The 18,742-nt window shown below is 35.7% G+C and overlaps 1 protein-coding gene across 1 annotated transcript in view; it reads left to right on the top strand.

Annotated features, from left to right (window-relative positions):
* Window positions 1–18,742, top strand: part of LOC104867512 (zinc finger protein 850) — a 59,697-nt gene that overhangs the window by 11,437 nt on the left and 29,518 nt on the right. The window contains 3 exon segments of the mRNA XM_010631906.1: window positions 5,103–5,229; window positions 7,985–8,071; window positions 10,965–13,208. Coding sequence (XP_010630208.1) covers window positions 5,103–5,229; window positions 7,985–8,071; window positions 10,965–13,208 — 2,458 coding nt within the window.

Raw genomic sequence — 18,742 nt, 5'->3', positions numbered from 1 at the left:
GTAAGGCAGCTCTTCAGTCAGGATATGTATCTCCTGTACTAATTCTCCATCAAACCACTACTTTGAGGATGATAATCAGCATGGTAAAGTAACCAGGTCCCTCCTGTGCTGTGAGGTAGGTCCTTGTTTGGGGGCAGTGAAGTTTGAAGCCAACAAAACAGCACTCAGCAAGCAGTGGGGAATGACAGTGTATGTTTCATAGAAAGAAGAAGAGAGAAACTCCCTGCTTGTAGGGCAGGGGTTTCATATCCATTGGCTTTTTATACAGTTTTTTTTGTATAGGTGAATGTGACAGAAAACAAGGCTGCTCCTGGTTGCAGGTAGCCTTTGATGTCTGGAAAGCAAGATGCTTCATTTGCATTTCACTTTCTCCAGGGATTTTCCCTTGTGTTTAGGGACCCTTCTTTGTCTCTCGCAGTTCTATTAGACCATGATAGTCAGTTTGTATAAGTTAATTTTTCTGGTATGTTAACTCACCGAAGCTCTAACTTTTAGCTTTCTTCATGTTAACTCTTCAGGACCTGTGCCCTATCTACCTAACTTCTTCTGTCTCCTGGCTTCAGTAAATCCTTTTGATGTGAGCTTTATTTGCACATTGTTGGACACTGTGAGGCATAAAATTGTCCTTTGGTCAAAGAAGTGTAGCGTGGTGATCAGAATTGGTACATTCTCTTCTATTCGAGTAATTGTGTGGTATTTGGACCATTTATATCAATCTCCAAATAAGCAAAAACCCTTCCAGGGTAAATGTCTATTCTTGTCAGCATCCATCTATAGCCTCTGATCTGGTGAGAGCAGCATCTTGTTTAGTCTCCATTTGCATCTCTCAGGAGCCTTCCCCAAAGGATTAAGTCCTATCTTGTTCTTCAGTTTCTTTTGTTTTTTTGTGGTACTGCAGATTTAACACAGGGCCTCCCACATACTAGGCCAGAGCTCCACCACTGATCTACATCCCCAGTCCTTTTCACTTTGTATTTGAAGATAGAGTTGTCACTAAATTGTCCAGGCCAGACTTGAACTTATGATCTTCCTGCTTCAGTCTCCCAAGTAGTTTGCATTACAGATCTGTGCCACCATGCCTAGCTTATTTTTCAGCTTCTGATATTATCATATCTAATGGATGCATTGTTACACTCAGGACCTATGTCGAGTCCATTTTTTTCCTCACAAAATTGTAACAGTAAGCTGGTGAGTTTGAATAGCCTTGTGGCATTACAGTAAACATTTGGGAACTTTCCTATATAAAGGGACACTATATTTGACCTTTCACTATCAAAATCAAGAAAAAAGCATTTGCAAGATTAGTTACTGAGTACTAGTATCTTTTAGCTTGTTATGTTATTTTCATTGTTGAACCATATGTGAGACTGCTCATTCTGTAGTTGGTACTCCATTATTTCAAGCTGTGATAATCTGTTAGTCTCCATGAGCTATCTCCCTTTTCATAGCCTACACAAGGAATTTTTTGGTACCAGCATCTCAACTTCTAACATTATTAAAGTGTAATCTCATATATCCACTAGGCATTCTATCCTGTTTCAAATTAACCTGTATGTGCTGGAGTAATTCTGCAAGTTCCTGTATAGTATTTTCAGTTAACACTGCTCAAGGGCAAACCTATATGCCTTTAGATTTATAGAATTAAATAGAAGAAGCATAGCGGAAGTGTTCCCCAGTCAGACATTATATCCTTCCTAATTATAAACTCAGAGAAGGGGATGCAACTGCTACACATAAGGTATGTTTAACTATTCCATTTTTCATCCAAACTTTCACCTTAATCTCTTAACCATTGCATTCCTGTGTCTTCTTAACCTCAAAATTGAACTCAGGACCTTGCACTTGCCAGACAGGTGCAGCACCAACTGAGCTATGTCCCCTGTCCTCCTGTGTCTTCTCAATCTAACCAAGTTCCCGCTAGGGCTTCACCAACATGTTTGGAAACCATAATTTTTGGGTTTTTATGTCAAGGAATTCCTAACAAGTCTTTGCCATCCCTAACCATTAACTACACATTATGTTTTTACTGTCATCTCATCTTTCAACCCTTTTCACTTCCTTTAACGTAGGCCACCTAGTACATATTTGTTTAGGGCTTTCTTTTGTTTGTTTTTAGTACTGGGGCTTCAACACAAGGCTCTCTCTCTCTCTCTCTCTCTCTCTCTCTCTCTCGTTTTCATTGTGGTCAAAGAAAGTATCTGGCATGATTTTGATACTTTTTATTAGATTAAGAGATTATATTAAGTTTATTTACTGGACCAGCATGTGATCTATTTTGAATGTGTATTTACATTTGAAAAGAATGTACATTCTGAAGTTTTTGATGTTGTATTTTATAAATAGTAACTAGTTGTAGTTGGTGGGCAGTGTTATGTTTTCTTATTTCTTCACTTTTTTTTAATGCATAGAAGGTCTGGTTTTATGTTATTGAGAAATAGTTATAAAATCTCTATGATTGTAGAATTGTCTATTTCTTCTTTTTTTTTTTGTACCGGGGATTGAACTCAGGTCCTTGTGCTTGTGGGGCAGGCAGTGGAACCACTGAGCTAAATCCCTGGCCCTCAGTTAAATTTTTGTTACATATATTGTGAGGGTTTCTTATTATGTACCTAAACATTTCTGATTTCTAAGTTTTCCAGATGAATTAACCTTTTTATTCTTGTGATAAAATTATGTTTGATTATTATAGGTTAACTTGAAGTCTGTTTGATCTTAATATAGTCATTCTATTTTTTGAAAGTAAATGATAATATTTGAAACTTACTGAAGCAATTCACTTAAGTGTATTGTTTTTCTGTTTGTTTCTAATGTAGATGTTTCCTTTCTCCTAATACAGGAAAATATATTTTTTCTTACTAGGTCTTATTATTTGAGGCTGGCCTCGAACTCACTGTGATCTTCCTGTGTCAACCTCTCAAATGCTGAGATTATAGGCATGTGCCAATACACCCGGCAACCCAGGGCTCTCTTACTGAGTTATATTCCTAGCCCTTTTTTACTTTTTATTTTGAGTCAGTGTCTTGCTAAATTGTTAGGTTGCACAGGCTGGAGTTGAACTTGCAATCCTGCTTTAGTCTCCACAGTGTTAATATTACAGGCAGGTATCACCATGCCTAGTTTGTTTAGGGTATTTCAATGTTAGGGGATCAGCAAAGGGTCCTTTTGGTCCACCCAACCTCTGATGATGCTGGTGAGACCTTTCTTTTGACTTCATCCGTGTCCACTTTATTCAACTCATGTTTTAATAACTGTTTACATTTACACACTGCCAGGATGAGTTCTTTTACTATCCTCTGTCTTTTCCCATTCCATTTTGACTCACTCTAATTTTCTTAGGGGGTAGATGAACCTATGATAACTTTTATCCAGTCACCTGGCTGACTTTCCCCTTAGAGACAATCTGTGTTGTACCTGGATTGTATACAGCAGAGTAGTTGTTCAGTGGTAATCCAGGGGTCCAGCATCAAACTAAACATACTCCTCCTTTCTGCAGCATTCAAAACCATAGGGATTCTGAGTTAGTCTCACAGTCCATCTTAGTAAAGTTTCTTCAGGAAGCTGCCGGTGTCAGTCTACAAAAAGGAGACCATTCATTCATGCTGTGCGCTCTGTCTTCAGTAGTTTCTTGGTTTTGCCTTCCCTTTAACCACTTGGTCTCCCCTTTTGTTGATCAGAGGTGTGCCATCTATTGTTCCTGTGCACCTGTTCCCTTTAACAACAACTGTTATCCTAGGGGTCAGCCAAAGTCTGACTGGTACGCACCAGGACTCACCTCAAACCCCCTTTTTAAATTTTTGCTACTGCAGATACACCAATTAAGGAATTGCAGTTTTAGCTTGTTTCTCATTACTTTACAGTATTTTCTTTGTTTATCTAGGAAGACAACACCTTGGGTCTATTATTTCTCAGTTTCTTTGATAACTATTACCTCTAATAACTCCCTGTAGTACTGGCTATCTTATGCTGAACTGATTCAATAGCCATCCAAGTATCAAAGGTTCATCAGCCTCCACTCGCTCTTGTTTTCTTAGTGATGCTTTGTTATCTTTCAGTGAGTTGGTTCCTTTCTGATGACAACTGTGTTGAGTGTCCCCAAGAGCACGCTCAGACTCAGTGACTTTTGGTTGGATTTGCAGGACTCAGACAATAAGCTATCCTCCCAGGTGTGATTTATTTTTCTGAAAAAGGTGCTGATTAAAATCAGGAAAGGAAGAAGTACATGAGATTAGAGCCCAGGAGAAACCAGTCACAGGTGTGTCATCCTAGTGGAGAGGGATGATGACATGTTTATTTTCCCAGTTGTGATGTGTGATGTATTGTCGACAAGGGAATTTAACCAGTGCTGTGGCCAGGTGTTTGTTTGGTACTGGGGATTAAACACAGGACCTTCAGACTTAGCTGCATTTTCAGCCCATTTTTATTTTTTGAGACAAGTTCTCATTTAGTTTCCCAGGGGGGCTCAACTTGGCAGTCTTCCTGACTCAGTCTCCCAGAGTGCTGGAGTTGCAGTCATGTGCCACTATGCCCAGCTGTGTCCAGGATTCTTATTAGGGGTATGTGCAGTGCCCACTGCTGACCTTAGCTGTTCCACCTCCATCTCCCTAGAGGTCACTCTAATATACCCCCAGGTCTCACACATATTAAAGCACTCTCATTAGGCAGGGTATTCAAGGCCTCAGTTTATTTCCCAAAAGCCAGTGAAAGACTGGTTCTTCCTGAGAAATGTTGAGGGTGTGAGCTTTAAAGGTCCAAGCCTTCCAAGTTAGGCCTTTACTGCACAAAGACCACATGTTCAGCATAATAATAATGGAACTGTTCCATTCTAATTTAGATTAGCCTTACATTGCTTCTCAGAGAGATTGATGCATAGAAGTTTCCCAGGGTTACAGGTTTTATCTACTCCACAACATGGGATTGTTCAACAACAACGTGTGTTTAGTAATTTCTTATTTCTCCCTGTTGTGTTGTAAGGTTCCAGTTCTACCCTGTTGCTTACTTTAGAATGCAGTGCCTTCCAGGAAAGCCTTTTAAAATAGTCTTAGCATTCGTGTGAAATATATTTTCCTTACTATTATATATGTTATATGGAATTTTCCCTTCAGGGATTGGTAATGTTTGAGGATGTGGCTATAGACTTCTCTAAGGAAGAGTGGGAATGCTTAGACCCTTCTCAGAGAAACTTATACAGAGATGTGATGTTGGAGAACTACAACACCTTTATATCACTGGGTAAGTTCATCTGTTCTCTATAATTAAAAAAAGTGTTTTCTCCACTGGAAATACTTGGCTGTATTTGAAGTGAGGGGGAATATTTTGAGGGGGATTAATAGCAATGTCTTTTAAACTTTTAAAAGTTTAAACATTCACTGTATTTTTAGGTGATACTTACCTATGTAAATTTCTGTTCTTCGTTCTAAAAGATTATTTTGAGCTTGTTTTGTTGGAGTAGCATTCCTCTGTCAGATACCTTGTTTGCTATTTTTCATTCACCTTCACAGTGCCCCTGCACTTTGTGTAACTGACTTTCCTTCTTGGTTGTTAAGGAGTTTGATTATGGTAGAGGTGAGGTAGGAGATTAGGGCTGGGGCAAACTGAACAACCAAATGGGCTGAATGTATCAGAAAACCCTGGCTGACTAGTTGAGCAAGATGTTGTCTAAAAAGAGAAGACATGAGCAGAGTATGAGATCCAAAATTATTCTAGGCTTAAGACTCCTCCTGCATACAGTTCACAGGACCAATCAAAAACTGCTATTCCTAATCCTTCATTTGCATTCAGTGCTGTTCATAGCACCAATTAGAAGATATTAACCCTTCATTTACATACTGGTACAACCAATGAAAAGGTAGTATTCCTGAGCCTTCATTTACATCTGGCAAGAAGCCAAGTGAGTTTCCTCATTGGACAGTTGTCCAGTGCTGTATTTATATGGAGTGGGGCCAATTCGGGTATTTTTGAATACTAAAGGCTTCTTTCCCTTTATTCTCAGGCTGTTGTAAGCCTTCTTCACCACCCTACCCTTGCTTAGTAGAGTGTACCTCTTTCCACTTTCAACAAATCTACACCCTTGCTGTCTTTTCTGTGTCTTGTTTAATTCTTTGTTCAAGATATCAATACCTGGAATGAAGCCCCCTTGGGACCCTCAATCAGTTACAGAGGGAGTGGTATACAAAACAACCTGTAAGATTAGGAGGTGATGATTCATCTAAAATTTAAGAAAACTCTTATCTTGGCCTGTGCCTGGAAGGTATAATTCAGAAGTTTTGTATTTAATATTGAAGGAATTTCACAGTAAGTTCTTATTTTTCCCCATTCCCCAGCCCTCGCCTCAGCCCCTCCACCCTTCCCTGTTTACAAAGTTATTGTTTCCATATTTTTCCTTTACCCATATTTTTTTCTTTTCCCTTTTTAACCTTTCCCCTACCTCTCCTACTTCCTCTACTTTTTTAGACTTTTCTTCCTATTAAACAATATCAATTATACATTTTAGTACTTAGTTACACTTTTACTTTTTCACACCAGAGAAACTAGTCGGTATTTACAAATGTATAATTTACTAATTTCACTTAAAGAGTATGGCCTCAATGTGCATCCACTTAGCAATACCTCTCTAGTTTCTCTTTTGTTATGGCTGAGTAGTACTCCATTTTATAAAACACACACACACACACACACACACACACACACACACACATCTTCTTTATCCAGTCTCCAGTTGATGAGCAATTGGGCTGTTTCCACATTTAGCTATTGCAAACTGTGCCTCTATGAACATGTCTTGAACCTTCTTTTTTTTCATAACTAGACTAGAGTTTTTTCATAACATAACTAGAGTTATGTGTTAAACTTCAGACTTCTCCCTTCTCATTCTTGGGGGAGGGAGGTTAATTGTTCCTTGTGCTCCTTATACTAGATTAATAAGCTGTATTTCTATTTCTTTATTATCCTCTTATCTAAAAGTTTGTTTATTTGAATCCTATTTTTTCTTTTGCTTTTATTTTCTGTCTTTCTTTCTTTCTTTTTTTTTTTTGAGACAGGGTCTCATTATGTAGTTCCAGGTGTCCTTGAACTCACTATTTAGCCCAGGCTAGCCTCAAACTCATGGTAAACTCACAGTAATCCTCCTGCCTCAGCCTCCTAAGTGCTGGCACTACAGGTGTCCATCACCATGCCTGGCCATTTTTAAAAAACTTTTTATTTTGTAATGATATTAAGAATTAAGACCACACAGTATGGAGCCAGATTTTCACAATGTTAACAATTTATATGAGCATAGTGTAGTTATCTGAACAAGAAAATGAACATTGATTAAATTTTGTGGAATTAGCTATATACTATATTTTAGAGGTCAGTCATTATCCTTGTAGTGTACTTGTACTGATCCCGCATTGCACATTGTAATTAGTTGAAAGCTTTGTTCAGTCTCTCCTGTCAAGAGGTAATGAATGCTTTATGTCTTGTCACTGATAATGCTAACTTTGATCATTTGGTTAAAGTGGTATCCTCTAAAGTTCTGCATTGTAAAGCTACTACTTTTACCTTCATAGTAGTTTGTTGTAAAGTACTTTGATATTTTATGATTATACTCTTTATTATGATATTTTCCCTGCTTTAGTTTTCATTTGTATCCTGCATATAATAGGATTGTTTGTCAAGTACTGAGGTTGTTTTGTTTTCATCTTCTTTCTGAAGGTCCTCAATTTGTTTTAGATGAAACCATTCTAAATAAAAAAAGTTTTTAAAATTTATATTTATTTTTAATTTTTTTTAAGAGCAGGAACAGTGTATTGAGAGAAAGATAGCTTCTGCCTAAGAGAGGCAGAAGGGGAACGGGAAAGTGAGTTGCCCATTGAGTTTTAATCTTACTTCTTTGAGCAGGACTTGTCACTTCTAAGCCATCAGATTTACCTATTGCCTAAGAGAGGCAGAAGGGGAACGGGAAAGTGAGTTGCCCATTGAGTTTTAATCTTACTTCTTTGAGCAGGACTTGTCACTTCTAAGCCATCAGTAATTTACCTATTGGAACAAGGGAAAGAACCTTGGGTGACTGGAAAAGCGGAATGGTATCCAGGTGAGTAAAGGGGTGAGGAAAAACCAGAATGTAAAGGGATGGCGAATAATCAGGGAAGTCCAAACTAGTTAGACTGGGGAGAATATCAGTATTTTTTTTATGACAAGCAATTTTTTCCCGCTGAAACAGTGTCTTCACTATATAGTCCAGACTGGCTTTGAATTTGCTATGTAGACTAGCAAATCTTCCTCCCTCAGCCTCCCAAGTACAGAGGTTACAGGCATGCACCACTATGCCTGGTGAAGACCTTTATTTTTTAGCAGATATTTTGAAGGTCAATTGGCATGTAATTAAGTGGATATATTAAAGTGTGCCATTTGATGATTTTGATGTACATGTAAGCTTATGAGATCATTACCATAATTAAGATAATAAATTGATCACTCTCACTGCTTCTGATGTAAGGTAGAAAGCCTTCAATATTTTATTATCATTACTGGTATTATTTTGTAGTACTAGGGATTGAACCTAGGGTCTTGGCACTGTGATTGCTGTCCCCAGATCTATCTTAATTTTGAGACAGGTCTTGCTAAGTCACTAAGTTGCCCAGGCTGGGTTTAAATATGTAATCCTAGCCTCTCAGAGCAGTGAGATTACAGGCATGGATCACCATGTCTGGCAGTATTGCAGTAGGATGTGATGTTTCTTACATATTTTTAACTGATACAATTTACTTTAAAAAAGAAGCCCCCTTCTGTTTTTTGGTTGGTGAGAAATTTTATGACTGTTGAATTTTGTTAAGAGTATTTTTTGCCTTTATCCAAGTGATTATATAATTTTCCTTTTAAAATGTTAATATGTTGGGCCAGGGATTTAGCTCAGTGGTGCTGTACCTGCCTCGCAAGCACAAGATCCTGAATTCGGTTCCCAATATGCAAAAAAAAAAAAGAAGGTTAAGGGCTGGGGATTTGGCTCAATGGTTCCGCTGCTTGCCTCACAAGTGCAAGGGCCCAAGTTCGATCCCTGGTACCAAAAAACAACAACAACAACAACAACATATGTTGAATTATGATAATTGATTTTCAAATGTTACCATAACATATTCCTAGGGTAAATTACACTGGGTCATGAGTTATGTATTTTGTTTGCAGTACTGGATTCTATTGTTAGTACATTAAAGGGAGTTTTGCATTAGTATTTAAGAGGAAAATCTGTAGTTTTCTATTGTCTTTTCCTAGATTTAGTAGTAATGTTATGTATGTTGGGCTCCTGTAATGAGTTGGATGCTATTTCTATATTTCAAATAGATATTTTCTCCTTATTTGGTAAAATTTACAAATAAAGCCATTCAGCCAGTTTTATTTTTCAGACAGTTGTTTTTATTATAAACTCAATTTCTTGGTTGGATATATAGCACCTCTTGTGACTATTTCTTCTCTTGAGTGATCTTTGGTAGTTTGTCTTTCAAGCAATGTGATCTTTTAAATCTAATTTATTATATATAATTATATATGTATATGTTGTAAAATAGGTCATACCCTTTTTTTTCTTCTCTTTTTCTTCTTTTGCAGACAGGGTCTCACTGTGTAGTTTAGGGAGGCCTTGAATTTGTGGAGATCCTCCTGCCTCAGCCTCCTGAGTGTTAGGATTATGAGCGTGTGCCAACCACACCATAGTTACTCTTAGTTACTTTTCTCGTTGCTGAGACCAAAATACCTGACACTGAAAGTTAAGGAAAGCAAGTTTTATTTAGCTCACAGTTTATAGGAGTTTCAGTACATAGTTGGCTGGCTCCAAGGCAGGGTGGCAACAGTTCATGGCTAAAAGGTTTATCAGATTTACTCATCTTTTCAGTGAAATAGCTTTTGGCTCTGTTAATTATCTGTTATTTGTTAATTTTCTAATTTGTTGATTTATCATTTCTTTGCTTCTAATGTTAGTTTATTTTGCTCTTTTTTTCTATAGTTTTTCAGTAAAACCTAAGGTTATTTGCTCCATAGGACTTAAAATATAAATTTTCCTATAAGAAGTACTTGACTTACATTGCACATATTTTTATATGTTATACTTTTGTTATTGTTCACTTCTAAATATTTTCTAATTTCCTGAAGGTTTAGTTCATTTTCAGATATGGAGAGATTTTTCTAGGTTTTTAAGTGATTTCAAATTTAATTTCATTGTGGTTAAAGAAACTATCTGGCATGATTTTGATACTTTTTATTAGATTAAGAGTTTATATTAAGTTTATTTACTGGCCAAGCATGTGATCTATTTTTGAATGTGTATTTACATTTGAAAAGAATGTACGTTCTGCAGTTTTTTATGTTGTATTTTATAAATAGTAACTTGTAGTTGGAAAGTATTAGTTATGTTTTCTCTTATTTCTTTACATTTTTTTTAATGCATGGAAGGTCTGGTTCTATAAGTTATTGAGAAATAGTTATAAAATCTCTATGACTGTAGAATTGTGTATTTCTTCCTTTATTTCTGGTTGGTTTTTTTGTTTGTTTTTGTTTTTGGTACCCATGATCAAACTCAGGTCCTTGTGCTTGCGGGGCAGGCAGTGGAACCACTGACCTAAATCCCCGGCGCTCAGTTAAATTTTTGCTACATATATTGTGAGGGTTTCTTATTATATACCTAAATATTTTTGATTTCTAAGTTTTCCAGATGAATTAACCTCTTTATTCTTGTGATAAAATTATGTTTGATAATAATAGGTTACCTTGAAATATGTTTGATCTTAATATAGTCATTCTATTTTTTGAAAGTAAATGATAACATTTGAAAGTTATTGAAGCAATTCACTTCTTTTCTTTTTAATTGAGTTTATTGGTACATTCTAGGTATACAGTACAGTTACATTTGCACTTCTTAAGTGTATTCTTTTTCTGTTTGTTTCTAATGTAGATGTTTCATTTCTCCTAATATAGGAAAATATATTTTCTTTCAGATTTGCAGTCTTGGTGTGAAACTAAGGAGTTAGCTCTAAAGAATGGTATTTTTGAAACAGGATCATTAAAATGGGAAATAATGAACAGAACCACAAGTTCCCCTTGCCTTGAGGGGGAATCTTATTTTGGAACTGATTTGAAATGTAATGGACACTTTGAAAAAGAAGAGGAATTTAAAGAGGAATGTATCCAGTATATGACAGTGCCATTTGAAAAACTATCAGTTGAATTCATTCAGCCTACATCATTGGTTCCAAATGAAATAATTCAGCCTACATCACTAGTTCCAAGTGAAATAATTCAGCCTATATCACTGGTTCCAAATGAAATAATTCAGCCTGTAAATGAACACTATGAACAGAAAAAGTATGAAAACCTCACTCAACAGGTAGGAATTCATTCTAGTGACAAACTTAATGAAATGTGTGAGAAAGCCTTCATATTTTACACAAATCAGATGGAACATCAGCAAAGTCTTCCTGGAAAGAAATGTGATGAATTTAAGGAACATGGCAGAGAATTTTCTTATGACTTCCAACTCACTCAATATCAAATAAATTATAACAAACCCTATGAATGTCAGATATGTGGAAAGAGCTTTAGAAAGCGTGCCCTCCTTACACAACATAATCGAATTCACACTGGCGAGAAACCATATGAATGTAAGGAATGTGGGAAAGCTTTTATTTGCTGTTCAACACTCATTCAACACAGGAGAACTCACTCTAGTGTGAAACCCTATGAATGCCTGGAATGTGGGAAGAGTTTTCGACGGAGTGCACACCTCACTCGACATCAAAAAATTCATACTGATCAGAAACCCTATAAATGCACACAGTGCTGGAAGGCATTTGCTTCTCTTTCTGACTTTAATAGACATCATAAAATTCATACTGGTGAGAGACCTTATGAATGTGCAGAATGTGGGAAAGCATTTAATAGTCGTTCAACTCTTACTCAACATCAGAGAATTCACACAGGTGAGAGGCCCTTTGAATGTAAGGAATGTGGCAAGGCATTTAATAATTGTTCAACTCTTACTCAGCACCAGAGGACCCATACTAATGAGAAACCCTATGAATGCCAGGAATGTAAAAAGACTTTTAGACAAAGTGCACATCTAAGCAGACATCAAAAAATTCATAGTGGTGAGAAACCATTTGAATGTGCTATATGTGGGAAGGGCTTTACTTGTGTTTCTGACTTTAACAGACATCAACGAGTTCACACTGGTGAGAAACCCTACGAATGTAAGGAATGTGGGAAAGCCTTTAATAATTGTTCAACTCTTATTCGACACCAAAGAATTCACACTGGTGAGAAACCATATCAATGTGACCAGTGTGGAAAAGCATTTATATCTGGTTCAACATTTTTTCAGCATCAAAGAACACATACTAATGAGAAGCCCTATGAATGTCAGGTATGTAAAAAGACATTTAGGCAAAGTGCACATCTAACTAGACATCAAAGAACTCACACTGGTGAGAAACCCTATGAATGCTATGACTGTGGGAAGACCTTTACTTGTTTTTCTGATTGTAATAGGCATCAGAGAATTCACAGAGGTGAAAAACCCTATGAGTGTCAAGTATGTGGGAAGGTCTTTAATAATTGCTCAACTCTTAATCAACATCAGAGAATTCATACTGGTGTGAAACCCTATGAATGTAAGGAATGTGGAAAGTCTTTTACTTGGCTCTCAAACCTAAATAAACACCAGAAAATTCACACTGGTGAAAAACCCTATGAATGTAAAGAGTGTGAGAAGGCTTTTCTCTGTTATTCAACTTTTGTTCAACACCAGAGAACTCATACTAATGAGAAACCCTATGAATGTCAGGAATGTGGGAAGGCTTTTAGACAGAGAGCACATCTTATTCAACATGAAAGAATTCATACTGGTGAGAAACCATATAAATGTAAGGAATGTGGAAAGGCCTTCTCTTGTGTTTCCTACTTTAGTAGACATCAGCGAATTCACACAGGTGAGAAACCATATGAATGTAAAGAATGTAAGAAGTCCTTTATTGATTGTTCAACTCTTATTCAACACCAGAGAATTCACACCGGTGAGAAACCCTTTGTATGTCAGGAATGTAATAAGGCCTTTAGGCAGAGGGCACATCTTACTCAACATCAAAGAATTCACACTGGTGAGAAACCCTATGAATGTAAGGAATGTGGGAAGGCCTTTACTTGTCTTTCACAGGCGAAAAAGCATCAGAGAATACACACATGAGGTGAGAAATTATATGTGTTTCAATATTGTCTTTTATTTATTTAATAGTCATTACTCAACAGTACCAAATAAATATTGGAGAGAAATGTTAGAGATATCAGAAACATGGAAAACAATTTTATCTATCCCTCTTTTTTTTTTTTTTTTTGGTACTTAGGGTTGCTTTTTAATTTTGAGTTATGGTCTCAGTAAATCACTGATTTCCCCAGGCTGGGCTCGGATTATGATCCTTTTGCCTTAGCTTCCCAGAGTGCTGGTATTACAGACATGTATAAGCATGCCCAGCTTCCACAGCTATCTTTTTGTATAACAGAGTCTATATTTAAGAAAAGCCTTATAAAAGTTAGGTATTTATAAGTACCTGCTCTCATACTACTAGAGTCAATTGTGTATAATTTATAATATGATTCACATAGGAAGCCCTTGATTTTTTAGCTACACATTAAGGAACAGAGACAATTTGTAAGAGATGAAAAATCCATGACTAAATTTCTTTGTCATATAAATCACAACTTAGTATCACAGCTTTTAAAGGAAAGATAAAAATGAAATATTAATTCTCTACTAAGAGTTATATTTGGATTATATCATAACTATAGAGAATAACGTAGAGAACAACAGTTTGGACTTTCTGAATATACAAAAGCTTTTATGTATAATATGAATTGTTTTCATTTTTGCTGAGCCAGGAGGATCACAAGTTCATGCCCTTCCTGGGCAATTTAGTGAATTATTGAGACCCTATCTCTAAATAAAATATGAAGCAGGACTGAGGGTATATCTCAGTATGAAGGCCCTAGCTTCACTTCTCAGTACCATCAAAGTATAAAAAAAGGATAAGGTAATGTTTATCATGGAATTTTGAAGGAATTCAAGTAACTGATATTACCACCATGTTTGATAATTCTTTCTGCAGGGTTAAGTAACCTTTGCCAACTATGGACAAAGATGACATCAAAAAATGCCTGATATGTGTGTTTCTTTTGTGAAGGTAATGATAAAAAATTATGAATGATCAGTCAAAAATTTGAATGCAATCCAGAAAATGAATATAAAATAGGCAAGTTAAAAGAAAATTATATAGCAGGATGGTAGACATAAACTAAGAGAAACTCCAGAAACTGAATGGAGTGATTGTTATACTGTAGTTCAAAGGAAAATTTTTCTTATTTAAATAAAATACTATGCTGTTTTAGAGTCACATATAAGAAAATAAAGCTTCTAAAAGATCAAAGTTCATGGGCAGAATGAAAGTATGTTGTTGAAATGTTAACCAGAGAAACCTCCCATGAAAAGATTTCAAGGATAAAAACAAAAAATAGAAAATACATTTACCAATAAAGAAATAGAAACCCATCTTAAATCCAGTTTCATTTCACTAGCAGGATCTGATTATGGATAATCTCTATTTATGTAAATAATAAAACATGGCCTCCATGAATACAAAGGTTGATAGAACTGCAAACAGAAATGCGAGCTCTGCAGAATTGGTTTTTAGCATACCTCTGTCAAGTATGAAAAAAAAAGAGAACTTTTAAATGAGTACTGTTATTAAAAATCTGGTATAGTAGCTGGGCGTGGTAGTGCACCCCTGTAATCCTAGCAGTCGGGAGGCTGAGGCAGGATCGCTCTGAGTTCGAGACCAGCCTGGGCTACATAGTGAGTTCCAGGTCAGTCTCATCTATACAGTGAGAACCTGTCTCAAAAAAACAACAACAAAATCTGGTTTAGTGTGGTGTAATCCCAGTGCTCTGGGAGGTTCAGGCAGGATTGCAAATTCAAGTCTATCCTCTTCAATTTAGCAATTTAGTGAACCCCAATTTAAAAAGAAAAAAGTGGGCCAGGGATTTAGCTCAGTGGTTCCACTGCCTGCATTGCAAGCGCAACAACCCGAGTTCAATCCCCAGTACCAAACCCCCCACCAAATATATATATATGTATACACACACACACACACACACACACATTTAAAAGGATGTACTTCAGTGCTAAAGACCTGTTCAATCCCCATTACCACTTAAAAAAAATCTGATAATGACTATCCCAAGTTTACAAAGGGTTCTTTTATTAAGTATAAGAAATTATTTACCTTAAATTATAAAGCAAGTCTAAATGAATATCAAATTATACCAAATATCTTAAGTATTAAAGTATTACTAGATGTTCATATATTCGGAATTATACTTTTAAATCACACTTCTGAATAACCATTGATTAAAGAAAACATAATGCATATTATTTTCTATTAAAATTTCACCTTTGATAATTTGTGGAATGCAGTAAAAGTATCTAGTAGAAAATATTTCTGGGAAGCTGAAGTCACCAAGGAAATCTAAAGGTGATAGAGAATTTTAAAATATGAAAGTAAATAATAGATTGCTAGAAAGAATTAAGTGGGATGCAAAAAATTCTTTGAAGTGTTAGATTAACTTGAGAAATCTTTTAACTATTAAGGAGTAATGGAATTTTACAAATTCTTTAAAATTTTGATTCTCTTGAGGGCATCTCAGAATAGAAAGTAAAATGTATAAAAACAAGAAAGTAAAGAATAGTCTCCCTTGGGTGTCCTATCTGCAGTTTTCTCTTCTAGGCCTGTACTTTACTTAACTGAATCAGTCATTCAATTGAGGTATGTAAATGTTTTTATCTTTTGAAATAAAAATGAGATGATCTTTGTATATATTATTTAGTATCTGTACGCAAACAAATATTAAAGGTATGTCCCTGAAGTCCATTTGTTGGGTTAGTACATTCGTACATTCTTTAAAATGTTAAATTTCTGTTCTTTAGTTTTACTAATTTATATTCCTTTCAACAATGTAGTTGAGTTTCTATTTCCCCATAATCTGACAAAATAATTTTTTACTCTGATTTTTGTTAGTATGTTAAGTGGAAAATATTACACATTTAATTTGCATTTTATGCTATATGTAATTTGCATTTTTATGCTACGTTTCTTTTTTAAATGCTATTTTTTCTATGAAATGTCTTGATGTCATTTTCTTTGGATGATTGGTATTTTTCTAATTGCTTTGTAAGAATTTCTTTTCTTTCTTTCTTTTTTTTTTTTTTTTTTTGGTACCTTGCACTTGCTAGGTAGGTGCAGTGCCACTGAGCTAAGTCCCAGTCCCCGGTCCTGCTTTGTAAGAATTTTTAAAATGAGGGATATTGGTTTTATAATCTGTGTGTGTGTGTGTGTGTGTGTGTGTGTGTGTGTGTAGGTGTGTGTAGGGGGTTCTACCTGGAAATGTTTTGTTGTAAATGTATCAATTAGTGCTTGGATAACGTGTGTTTTGCTATTTAGTTTATAAATCATCTTTTCCACTCTGACATACCTTTTTTAAATCTCATATTTTCCTCCTCTATGGTTATGTTGTAAAATTTAAGCACTTGATGAATTTTGAGTGTTGAATGGAGTTAGGCAGGGATACAGTTACTCTTCACATGGTTAAACATTTGTCTTAGTGCCATATACCTAACTATTTAACTTTGTCCCAGTAGTTTTAAATGCAAACTTTGTCATAGGCCAAGATCCAATAGTGTTTGGCTCTGTATCTTAACTATTATTTTGTCCTGTTGAACTGCCCATCTCTTTTTACATTATAATCAAATTTATTTTGACATTATACATTTATATTTATATAATATTTTGATAACTAGCACATCTAGTCCTCACTCCCATGTATTACTCTTTTTTTTTTTTTTTTTTTTTTTTTTTTTTTTTGGTACTGGGGATTGAACTCGGGATCTTGTGCTTGCAAGGCAGGCAGTGGAACCACTGAGTTAACTCCCTGGCCCCATGCATTACTCTAAATTTAGCAAAAGGTCTCTGACTATATTGGCTTATCTGCTGTTCCATGCCTTTTTAAATTTCTTTTAAAAAAAAAAGTCCTTCTGGAGTATTTTTTACTTTCATATTAAAACTAGAAATGACTAAACATTTTATAATTAAATTTTTAAATCTGGGTACATTGGTAGCATTCCTGTGTACTCTAGTGTCTTACAGTCCTATATTTGTTCTATTCCTTTCTTTTTTGAGACAGGTTTTGACTATGTATGGTAATTCAAGCTAGCCTTAAACTCAGTGTGCAGCCCAGGCTGGCCTCAAACTCACAGCCTCCTGCCTCAGCCTCCTGAGTGCTGGGATTACAGGCATGTGGCATCATGCCTGGTTGTTTGTTGTATCTTTTTAAAGCAGAATTTAAACATATATTAATTAGGTAATTTCTGGATATTTTATGTTTATTCTTGCTCTTATTAAAAGGCACTTTTTCCAGTATAGTTTCTAATGGGTTTTGATTGCATATTGAAAAGCTACTTATTTTTTTGTGCATAGTTTACTATAGGGCCTAATTTTTTGTTATTTTCTTCAAGTAATTCTTTTGAATTATGAGATACACAGTTGTATGAATTAATGTTTCCATATTTCACTGCTCCTTTTTTTCTTTTTTTCTTCTTTGGTGGTATTTGAGATTGAACCCAGAGGTGCTCTATGCTCTACCATGGAGTTACATTGCTCTTCCCTTTTTACTTTCAGATACAGTCCTGCTAAATTGCCCAGGCAGCACATGAACTTATAGCTATCCTGCCTCAGCCTCCCTTAGTACTAGGATTTACAAGAGTGTGCTACTATACCCAGTTTTTAAATTTTGTATATAATTACACTAGCCAGGAATATAATGTTTTTTTAATACTGGGCATTAAAGCCAGGGCCTTTACTCTGGGCCATATCCCCAACCCTTCAACCTTTATTTTTTTTTATCCTGAGACAGGTTCTCACTAAATTTTCCTAGCTGAGCTTGAATTTACAATCCTCTTGCCTCAGTCTTCCAGAGTGCTGGGATTACAGACATACGCCACCATACCTGGCAGGAGGAATAAACTTTAAAGAAGAGAATCTAAATTTTATTTGGAGTCTTACCAGTTGGTAGCTGTGAGACCTTGGAGAACTTATTTGTAGAATAAGCAGAATTTGACTGCCCAACCATGCCTCAACATCAGTTACAGACAAAAATTTAAATCAGTAGTGTATCTCCCCCAGTAAAACAGATCATGAAAACTATTTATGTACTTTGAAAATCTATATGATATTTTCTATTGTGTAGCAGCATTTTCAGAACTGGTCTTTAGTCTTAGGATGCTAGAAATTTAACTGTTCATTGTAATTCCTGTAAACTCAAAACACAGTATGCTCCCTACAGATGGATGTCTTTCCATTGTCTGCTTTTGTAGGATCCTGACAGCAGCAATCAGCACCATTGAAGAAGAGAAAGTTCATAATTTAGTATGTTAGGCAATTAATATGTATTACAGAATGTGATAAATGCTTGATGACTGCTATGTTTTAAATTTTGTTATTCTGAAATAACATTAAATTTTAAACAAGGAACTTTTTACTCTAAAATTGAGTGACTCTGGGTCACAGCCTATATGAGCCAGTATATATTCATCGCTATGTGGGTCATAGTATCTTTTACCAGTATATATTCTCATCTGATATGTATGAACAATATATGTAAATTACTTTTCAACTCT

Source organism: Fukomys damarensis, unplaced genomic scaffold (assembly GCF_012274545.1).
Source record: "Fukomys damarensis isolate Sample0158 unplaced genomic scaffold, DMR_v1.0_HiC HiC_scaffold_19, whole genome shotgun sequence".
Taxonomy (NCBI): Eukaryota; Metazoa; Chordata; class Mammalia; order Rodentia; family Bathyergidae; genus Fukomys; species Fukomys damarensis.
Note: the sequence above shows the minus strand (reverse complement) of the source record. Positions and strands in the feature narration are given on the sequence as shown.